The sequence below is a fragment of the Mastomys coucha genome, unplaced genomic scaffold (genome assembly GCF_008632895.1).
Source record: "Mastomys coucha isolate ucsf_1 unplaced genomic scaffold, UCSF_Mcou_1 pScaffold5, whole genome shotgun sequence".
NCBI classification, from domain to species: Eukaryota; Metazoa; Chordata; class Mammalia; order Rodentia; family Muridae; genus Mastomys; species Mastomys coucha.
This window is the reverse complement of record NW_022196911.1, coordinates 101,546,755-101,557,052: the sequence shown is the minus strand read 5'-3', so window position 1 is coordinate 101,557,052 and position 10,298 is coordinate 101,546,755. Positions and strand designations below refer to the sequence as shown.

The following is a 10,298-nucleotide window of genomic DNA, read 5'->3' as shown; positions in this document are numbered from 1 at the left end:
AAAAAAAAAAAAAACAAAAAAAAAAAAAACGCAGGGCTGGGTTTCTGCCAACCTGTCTTTGGAGGAATCTCACCCTTTCTGTAACCCAGGCCTGCCCTTCCCTAACCTCCCACGGTTTTAATGGTGACATAAATTCTTCATAGAAATATTTCTTTTAAAAAAGGAAAAGGAAAAGTACCGGAAGCAGGAAATGGTCCTTTGTTAACATTTCTGTGACTTCATTTTCATAATCCCATATCTTTTAAAGAACTTTTTTATTACACATTTAACTTCAAAGCATCTGGGTTGATGTGGGTCACAGATGGCCAGCAAACAGAAGCAAGATCAACCAGTGAGGCTACAAAACAAATATGCAGAGACAGACAGTAGAGTCTCATGGATGAAAATCGAGGCCCTACAGCACTGCAGCTCAGGAAACTTCTGGCAGATCATTCTGGAAGAGGAATAAGCTGTGTCAGAGGCAAACTGGGAACCAGAGCGGAAGGGACCAGTTTCTCACCACCAGCTCACATTTAACTTGAGAAACCTTGAAACACATCTCACCCACTCCGAGCATGAAGCAGTCACTGGTTATAAATAGCCAGTGAAGAGGCTTCCACGGGGGCTGGAGAGACAGCTCAGCAGTGAAGAGTTGGGTTGCTCCAGCAGGAGACCCACATTAGGGGGCTCACAACAGCCTAACTCTAGCGCTAGGAGACCAACGCCCTCTTCTGGCCTTCCTAGTCACTACACTCACATACACACACTCACACACACACACACACACACACAGAGGCACAATTCAATATTTAAGGGGATGGACTGAATCAGAAGAGACACCTCACTCCTTTGCTAGTTAGTGGGCCTGGCAAAGTTCTCCATAGCAGGCTTCTTGCTTGTGTCATGACAAGACCTTGTGATACAGGCTCTCAAGGAGGGTGACTGTCACATCCTCGATGCAGCGTGCACTGTGCTCTACTGGAGGCTAAGGTGATAGATAGCTCACTTTCTCATCAGTGTGATAAAATACCTGGAAAAAGTAAAGACAGGCAGGCAGACAGACAGACAGACAGGCAGACAGACAGGCAGACAGGCAGACAGACAGACAGGCAGACAGGCAGACAGGCAGACAGGCAGGCAGACAGACAGACATACAGGCAGACAGACAGACAGACAGACAGACAGGCAGACAGGCAGGCAGACAGGCAGACAGGCAGACAGACAGACAGGCAGGCAGACAGACAGGCAGACAGGCAGACAGGCAGACAGGCAGACAGACAGACAGACAGGCAGACAGGCAGATAGGCAGACAGACAGACAGACAGACAGACAGAGGCAGGCAGGCAGGCAGGCAGCAGCTGAAGGATTTACCTTGGTGCATAGTTTGAGGGGACATATGTTCCATAGAGCAGGAAGCACATGGTGGTGAGACCAGCTTGTCTATGGTGGCAGGATCATGAGAAAATGTACTCACATCTCAGCCGACTAGAAAGCACAGAGAGATGAATAGTGGCGTTGTTCTTTTATTTTTTTATTTTATTTTATTTTATTTTTTGAGGTAAGAGCTTTCTGCATATCCCCACCTGGCCTGGAAATCATTATGTAGATCAAGCAGGCTGGCTTATGACCTCACAGATCTTCCTGCTTCCCCATCTCTAAGTTCTGGGAGTAAAGGTGTGTGTCACCATGCCTGATTCCTTTTACTCTTTATTTAGTCCTGGACAGCAGCCCATGGGATGGCTCCACTCCCACTCACAGGGAGGGGGGGGCTTTCCTCCCTCACAGACATGGTGAGCCTCATTAACACCCTGGGTGCTTCTTAATCAAGCCAGCAATGGAAACTAACTCTCACAGATGGGGCTCAATCAAAGAAAGTGACTGTACGACCTGATATGACACCCTGACGTCTCCACCTCCCTTCCTTTGAGGGTCTTAAGGTCAAGTTGAGAGACAAAATCCATATATCTATAATGTTGGGGTCCAGGAGTTGCCTTGCAAACCATATGAGCATCAACCTCAGTCGGAGATGGATAGTTTGTGAAGCATAGGCCCCAGGACTGGTTGATCGGGGCCACAATCCAGGCTCAAGAGCTGAGTTAAGATCCTACAGGGTTTTTAAGCCTAAAATTCACCAACATCTGTGCCAAATTATTCCACCAATCAGGATTTAAGGGTAGGGGATTTCCTTAGGAACATGTCTTTGTTGTACACTTATCCTGCTCCCATTGGTTGGGGTATTCAACCGCGGCAGGGGACTTGCCTTATCTAACATTCATGTCTTAACTTGCCAACCAGGATGTCAGTTGCCCACATGCATGTCTCTTTCTGCCAAGTAGGATGCCAGTTCCTAGGGAGGTCTTGGGAACTTAAACTTTACTCAACATGGAAGTCTTATTCCAAATAGTTTCTTATATTGGTGTGGGTATCTCTCTTATGTTGGGTTCCATTCCAGGGGCAGCTTATAAAATCAAATACCATAAAATCTTCTACCCAGGTCAGGAAGTGCTGCTGGGTGGTTGGTTCAGGGCCAAACTTATCATGGGTCACTATACAAAGCAGCTCTACTGACTTCTATGGTGATTGGTTTCCAAGGGCACAGAACATAACAGAATATGTAATCAACTTGGGCATGAGAAAGTTTCCTAGTAACAGCAGAAACAGCCTAAGAGAAAGTTTCCTTATAACATTAGTAAAAATTGCAGGCTGGCTGGGCAACAGTTACCTAGGCCCTAACAGTAAAAACAATATAATAATAATAATAATAACTGGAGAACCCACAGGCCCAGCGAGCACACACAGACTGTGAAAGCAAGACCACATCTTCCGAAGCTGGGCCTCTCTGGATTTCCAGTGGTCCCAGCAACAGACAGTTTCCGTGCTGTTTGAAGATAAAACCAGGCCTTTTAAATTTGCCTCTCCTTTAGACACAGGGTTGCCCAGGTTTGACTGCAAACCATGCACTGGGCACTATATATTCCAGGGACACTGGGTGCCAAAGAAAGCTACAGTGAGGTGTGTGGTTATTCTTTATCAACTTGGGCATGGAACGATGAGTCTCTGGTGCCCGGAAAATGTCTGGTATGTAATAAATGCTCAGTCGGGCTTCACAGTCCCAGGGACTCCTGAATCAGAACCTATTTCTCCCTGGTAGCAAGTCTTGAGTGTCATTCTAGAGAAAGGACAGTACACATCTGCAGAGAGAATTCAAGGGATACTCATTTATCCCGTGAACCTACTGTGTGCTGAGTTCTAAATTATAACCTGGGAATACAGAAATAATGAAGACAAATGATGCCTATAAGGGGCTCAGCATCTACAGAAAGAGCACATGGGGCTGGAGAGATGGCACTGCCATTAAGATGAAGGACTACTCTTACAGAGGACTAATTTTGGTTGTCAGCATCCACTTTCACCTGTTACTCCATCCCCAGGAGATCTGACACCCTCTTCTGGCTTCCAAGAGCACCTGCATTCATGTGCACACACACACACACACACACACACACACACACACACACACACTTAAAAATAAAACAAATCTTTAAATACGTTAACTAATCAAGAACGCTCATGTATAACCAAAGGATCCCAAACCTGTCTGTGTTGTGACAGAAGACCATAGCAGATGAGGAGATGAAACGAGGAATTCTCATCCCACTTTTACACACTTCTCCAGGGCAGATCTCCAGCCAGGATCTCCTGTTCTCCTGGGAAAGCCTGACCTTTGACCCCACAGGGTGTGCCCTTTGCCCTCCGTCCTTCCTGCTTTGGCAACGTCGCTGCCATGGCTTTTGTCAGCTGATAAGCAAAGATGATGCTTAGCCTGAATCTCAAAGATCGTGGCAGATGAATGGGGGTGGGTGGGCTGGGAAAGTATGTCCCATGCAAAATGCCTACAGCATGGAGATATGGGAACCCGCACAGTCAGAGGATGTCAAGAAGTTATGTGGTAGGGACTGGCATGTGGTAGGGACAAGCAGGAAGTGAGCCTGAGGTGTAGTTAGGGCATAGGGCTGAAAGGCTGAGGGGTGGCTCTGGAGGCTATTGGACAGTTTCCAGCCTGGGCCTAACATCCTGGTATTTGAATGATAAATGCAGGAGACACCTGGAGGGCAGACTGGAAGAAACCAGCTGCGTGGCATAAAGAGATAAGGGGCCCAGCAGAGAGTATGGGTGATAATATTCTCTTCCCCCTCCCCCCACTGTGTGCTTAAGTGCTCGTGTGTGTGCGCGCGTGTGTGTGTTTGCATGTGCATGTGTGTGTGCATGTGTGTGCATGAGTGTGTGTGTGTGTGTGTGCACACACATAGAGGACGAGCTGAAGGAAGCACTGGTGTTATTCTATGAAGGTACCCGCGGAAGGCCAGCCCTTCCTCAGGTGCCTGTGGCAGGAGCATCTTCAAGAACCACAGGATCCTGGCAGCCTTGGTTTATGCACCCTAGCTTGCCCTGTAGTCTGATGGACACAGTCTGGTCTGGATGGTGAAGTTAAATGGATTTCCCTTTCACACCCACACAGGACACTCCATTCGGGTCAGCTTCCCCAGAAGCCCCATCATATCCTTCCTCCTGGTCTGATTCTTGTCTCTGATCACTGGTGTCATCAGGAGAGAGTGCCCTCCCCTTGTCCTCTGCCAGGGTGGTACCATAGGTCAGGGAGCACACTGGCTGGCTTCGGAAGCAGACAGGGTGCTGCAGGTTCATTCCTGTAGAGCACATCCCCATTTACAACTATTCCTACAACAGAAACTCTTGCCTCAAGGAGTCAAATCTACCCAAACATGGAGAGACCAGGTTTGACCCACAGTTAGAAAACAATCTCTGCTCACCAGGACAGGAATTCCTAGGGACATGAGAGGATTGGTCCGATGTCTATGTGTATCTCTGAGCACCTGACACAGAATCTCAGGGCAGAGTGAGGTTGCCCTGGCTGCCCAGAGCATTGGCATCCGAGGTTAGTACCACATATCTAATGTATAAGCCACAGGTAACCAGGACCTGCTATTCTAGATGAAATCCCTCCCTTGGGCACAGAAAAGAGTCTGTGGACAAGAGATGCCTTCACCCTGTCCAGGGAGTTGACCAGTGACATTGTCCAGTGACATTGTGACATTGTCCAGCGACATTGTGACATTGTCCAGCATCCCTTATTTTGTCTTCAGCCTGTCACAAAGTCCCTGTTCTTCCCGGGGAAATAGCACCAAGCCCCCTGCATCAGGGTCCACATCCTTGCAGCCTGGCACAATGGGCTCCCACGGAGTACACAGCATTTCTTATTGTGGCATAAAATGCCTTAAAGTCAGAACAAAGAGAGCCCAGGGCCTGGATGGGTCTGCTGCTTCCTGCCGAGCAGAGAATACAAGTGATTGTTTAAAAGCCAGTGGTGAGGCAAGTGGCCAATTAGCCCAGCCTCCCTCCCTGCAGCCTGTAAATTGTGCCGGGACCATCAGAAAGGGATTCTGCTATTCAGATCAATTGCTGAAAGGAAGCGAGTCTGTTCACACTGCCAAATATAGAAGCCCCAAAACAGCAGAGGTGACCCGGGTTATCACTGCACTGTCCTTGGGACAAGCTGATCTCCATTGGTGCAGAAAAGCAGCCCTGATCCTGAGCGCCTTGGCGAGTCACAGGGAGTTCTAGGACATTCTGAGGCCAGGGAGTTATACATCTGTTCACAGTTGCATTGTAAAAGCAATTCATGTCTCATTGTCTTCTCTCTCATAGTTGTCAAGAAATTACCCACAACCCAGACCGGAAGAAAATGAAAGTAGGTTTGGGGGGGTCCTTCCTGTCCTGCCCCCCCAGGGTGTCTGCTAGGTTGCTCCTTTTCTGCTCCTATGTTGAACCTAACAACCTGGAAGGAAGTTAGGACCACCACCCAGAGGCAAAAATAACCCCACAAAGCTTGGGAAGCAAAGGCTTAGCTGAAAAATCAATCCAGACGGCTGGATGTGGAGCAGATAAGATTTTTTAATTCATCCTGAAACCAAGGGAAAGGGCCAACAAGGCGGAAGAGAGTGCTTTCCTTGTCCGCATCCTCTGGCATCCAGCCCTTGATGGAGGGTTGGTTGGGTGTTTTGTTTTGTTTTTTCCTGCCAGGATCCTGCCTGGGATTTTTCCTTCCCGGATCTTAAAAGCAGGCTGGTTAGCCATTACCAAAGAGAACGTTCTTTTGACAAGCAAGTGTTTTGATTGGATTTTGATGCCATTAAGCACACCAAGAGGGTCTATTGGATTCAGAGGTTGAACAAAGCCAACAGGTCTCCAGCCCCCTTCAGAGGGGTTTTTTATTCCATGGAAATTCCCCCTGGAGAGGATGAGCCTAATTAAAGCAGAGGGCTCAGAGGCAAGCCTTAAGGAAGACTCTGTCCACAGAGAGAATAAGTGTCACAGGGAATTGGAAGGATGTCACAACTGGGTCTCTCTGGATTCTTCAAGGAGACAATTTACAAAAGCCTGCCCTGCCCTGAAAGCTTTAGGAGAGTGATTCCCACGCTGGCATCCACAATCTCGAGAATTTACCCTAAACACAGATTCCTGGGCCCTCCCACAGACTCCACTTCAGCAGTGGGGTGGGGCTCTGGAATGTGTCTTTATGCACAGCCCACAGGCAGGGTTGATGCAGCCCATTGCAGGGATGCTTTGTGGACCCCTCCCCTCCCCTCCCCCCTCACAAATAAATACCTGACCAGAAGAGACACTGCACTAGTCCAGAACTCCCCAGGGTGGGGCCAAGACTGCAACCCTAGGAAAGCCAGTTTGCTATTCAGGGCACGCAGTCTTAGGGAGCCAGGCTCGCGGTGCTCAGAGACCGGGAAGGCCCTTCTTTATACAAAAGGAACTCCTGGAGCCCCAATCCCTGCGTGATGTGGGGTCCAGGCAAACTGAGCGAGATCTCAGGGCTGCCGCGCAGTCGCCCCCAGACTCCGGCCTTGCCGCGTGGGTGCAGCCGGGAAGGCGGCGGTAAGGTGTCTAAAAGACCATTGTGTCGCTGCCTGCACACGCCACCTCCCAAGGACCGCACCTCGGCCGGGCGTCAGCGCACGGGTTCTCGGCGTGGCTTCGGCGAGAGCCTTCCGATCCTACAGGGATGTGACAGGCAGCAGGGCTTGGTCCCCATCTGGGAGACCTTCAGAGGGTCCTGTCGCCTCGGCCCCGCCCCGCCTCCGAGATGCCCGCAGCGCTACCCGGTTCGGAACCTGCGGCGCCGGGCGCGTCCGAGGGCGTTCGGCTGGGCAGGGGCGCCCCCTAGTGCCCCGTGCGACCGCTGTATCCTGCAGCCCGCGGGGGCTCCCCCAGACCCAGGGTCGAAGCACGGAAGGGCAGCCTTAGCTTCTAAACCTGCGTCACAGGAGGCTGCTCTTCCTAGGAGAGTGTAAAAGCATCCCCAGGGGATGCTTAGAAAGGAATCTAGGCTGGCAGCGTGGTGGCCTAAGCAGATTGTGGTGAGTTCCATCCCAGGCTGCATTGTATCGTGAAGTCCGGGGCATTTGCCTCAACCAACACCACTCCCCCCTCCCCCCCAAAAAAAAAGTCTCCACAGAGAAGGACGGGTGTTCGTTTCCCTCTCTTCTCCGTTGCTCCCACACAGACAGTCACTCTGACTGTTTGCCATTCATTTGCTATCTCAGTTGGGAGCTGGCCCAGCACCAGGCCACAGGGCATCAGGTTCTCTCCTGGAAATACAGGCCAGGTTCCTTCTACCTTCTCTCAGCCTATACTTCCCAGGTACTGGTAGGGAGGGGAAGAGTCAATCCAGGCTGTACGGAGCCCAGGACAAGCGGGACTAACATACTGACCTCGATGATTAACCACTGATAGCCCTTGCCTTGTCTTTGTGCCAAAGCCACTATCAAGACAGAAGTCAGGCATCAGAAGTAGAGCCAGGAGAGGCCATCCCTCCCCCTGGGCCACATTCTTCCTCTTTGGTCCCCACAGCCTGGCATGACTCACCTGGTTTGGCAGCATTTGGTTAATATGGCCTGCCAGCCCCGAGTCACAGCTGTGACCTGCCATCCCAGTTCAGTCCAGGTAAACACCGAGGTAAAGGACAAACCATCAGGGCACAGAGGGCGACACAAAGGTGCCAGCTGTCTGTGGCCCTGGGATGCCCAAGTCAGCCTTCTTACTGGGCACCGTTCCCTGAACAAAAGACCCCCATATCAGTAACACTGAGGAGAGGGCACCTCAGGCAGATCTTTAGATGTGTGAGCCAAGCTGTGACCAGGCTCCTGACACAGCTTCTCTGACAGCTGCTTCCCAGTTGGCACAGATCACCATCACCGGAGCCAAGACTAAGGCCAGGAAGAGGGCTCATGACCTGCTGATATGCATGCAGGTGATGAGTGAACCAGGCAAGCAAGAGGGCCAACTCCAGTATGCTCCCAGCCTTCGGAGAGAGTACTCTGTGGGTGGGGGTGCTGAGAAAGCTGGAGTGGCTGGGGCATCCTTGAGACTAGAAACAGAGCTGAGAGGGTCTGGATGTGAACGGCCAGGTGTCCTTTGCTCCAGTTCCCTGCACTTCTACTGTGATAAAGCCTTTCTACCTAGTCTGAGAACATTTCCTCAAACCGAGACAAAAGGAAGCCACGAGAACAAGAGTTTCTCCAAGACTAAGGAGAAGCCCTCACCTGTCCCATCTGTTGTGCTTGGACCTTTCTGGCACTCCCAGTGCCACCCTGCCCTGCTCTTTGTCACCACCATGCAGTAGAGTTAAGTCAGGAACATCACTCTGAGAGAAGACGAGGGCTCTACCAACTATTCAGTCTGCAAACTTTTATCACAGACCGGCATCTGAAATAGATTCCTAGAACAGCATGCAGTCCAGCTGCCCCTGCCCAGCTGGAGCCCTAGTGTGGGCAGTCCCCAGATTAGTCTGTTCCCCGACACTGTCCCAGGCCAGAGTGGGACAAAGAGTGGCAGTGGTGTCATGCCCCAGTTGCTGTGGCCCTGCAGCCTGAGAGATGGTCTTGCTTTCCAGGTTCCGAGTCGGGAGATGGTAATGCAAGCAACGTTTACCCAGGCCGGGTCATCTAGCAAGGGAGCTGGTCGTGGAGTGCAGCAGAGACCTCTCCACCCAGAAGCCCTTTCTGTGTCCCCCTGTGCCTCCCTTCTTCCCTCCTCTTTACTGAAACTGAAGCCAATGTGTTCGCGGTTACCATTTTCACCCGTGCCACTCCTTCTGGGGGATCTGGCTTGAGCATCCATGGGCAGCCAGAGGGACCATCCCAGCCAGCACAGGCAAAACGGCTGCCCCTCAGCCCAGCAGCCTGGGCTCCCAATGCTGAGGCCCTCTGTTCAGGCCTCAGCCCACCCTGAGTGGAGTGGAGCCATGCATTCAGTAAACTGACTTTATTCTCCCATCTGTATTGTGTTTTTTTTCCTCCTACGCTGACAGTCCCCAGTTCCACCCCACCTCCTACCCCATTCGCCTGGTTTCTTCCTGCTGCCTAACGTCAGAGTGTGACACATCTCAGCCTCCTTTGGGCTGGGCCAAGTGAGTCCACTTAGGATCAGCTGTGGGTGTGGATTCAGTAATCAAAGACCCACGAGACTTAGGGTGATTAAAAAAGATCAGAGCTGGTTTGCGGAGAAAGTGTGTATGTGGCAGAAGGCATGACGGAGAAGTCTCTAGCCAAGCCTGGTGGTACAATCCTGCAATCTCAGCACTGGGGCAGGGGGATTATAAATTGGAAGCTAGCCTCTGCTATATAGAAAGACCTAGTCTCAAAAATCTAGAGAGAGTAACAAATACAAAAGTAGGCTTTCAAAAAAAACAATAGTGGGAAGCAGAAAGTACCGTGCAAAGATGTGCACTGAGTTGAAGAAGCTACATTCCAAAGACTTCATAGTCTGTGAGTCCACTTGTATACGATCTCTAGAGAAGGCAAAACCACAAGGCAGAAGGCAGATCTGCAGTCTCTGGGAAATGAAAAGGAAACAGAAACTGGAGGCGAAAAAGGTGTCAAAGTGGTTATGTGACGACAGTCACAGAACTGGACAAATGTGCTCACATTTATTGAATTGCATGTTTGCAATGAGGGAGTATGGGACAGCTGAATTGGGATACTTGTGCTCCCCTAAATGTCCTCAAAAAAGGGACAGGTCAGCAAAAGGGAGAATAAGAAAAAGGTAAAATGATGAGAGACACTTGCCTTGCATGCATGAGCTGAGGGTGCCTCCTCAGCATCACACAGGTGATGTGGGGTTACGTCTGTGCTCCCAGCATTCAGGAGGCAGGGCAGGAGGATCAGAAGGGAAGAGACAGAGGACATTCTAAAGTATGAAGGTGTGTGTGTGTGTGTGTGTGTGTGTGTGTG

At 50.6% G+C, this 10,298-nt stretch overlaps 1 protein-coding gene and 1 long non-coding RNA gene across 4 annotated transcripts in view; one reads left to right on the top strand and one right to left on the bottom strand.

Moving 5' to 3' along the window:
* Marchf10 (membrane associated ring-CH-type finger 10) overlaps window positions 1-9,341 on the top strand; it is a 92,821-nt gene extending 83,480 nt beyond the window's left edge. For both annotated transcript variants that reach the window (XM_031352430.1, XM_031352431.1), the window contains exons 11-12: window positions 5,704-5,746; window positions 8,960-9,341. In XM_031352430.1, coding sequence (XP_031208290.1) covers window positions 5,704-5,746; window positions 8,960-9,015 — 99 coding nt within the window. In that variant the 3' untranslated portion in view covers window positions 9,016-9,341. The remainder of the gene's footprint in view (window positions 1-5,703; window positions 5,747-8,959) is intronic.
* LOC116077713 lies at window positions 231-6,963 on the bottom strand. Of its 2 annotated transcripts, none has more exons than XR_004113304.1 (4): window positions 6,664-6,963; window positions 1,351-1,464; window positions 820-1,009; window positions 231-433 (listed from the first exon to the last, which is right to left on the bottom strand). It is a non-coding gene; the product is annotated as an uncharacterized LOC116077713 (long non-coding RNA). The 2 variants fall into 2 exon arrangements; XR_004113305.1 differs by lacking the exon at window positions 6,664-6,963 and adding an exon at window positions 4,809-5,016.
* Window positions 9,342-10,298: the final 957 nt, after the last annotated feature.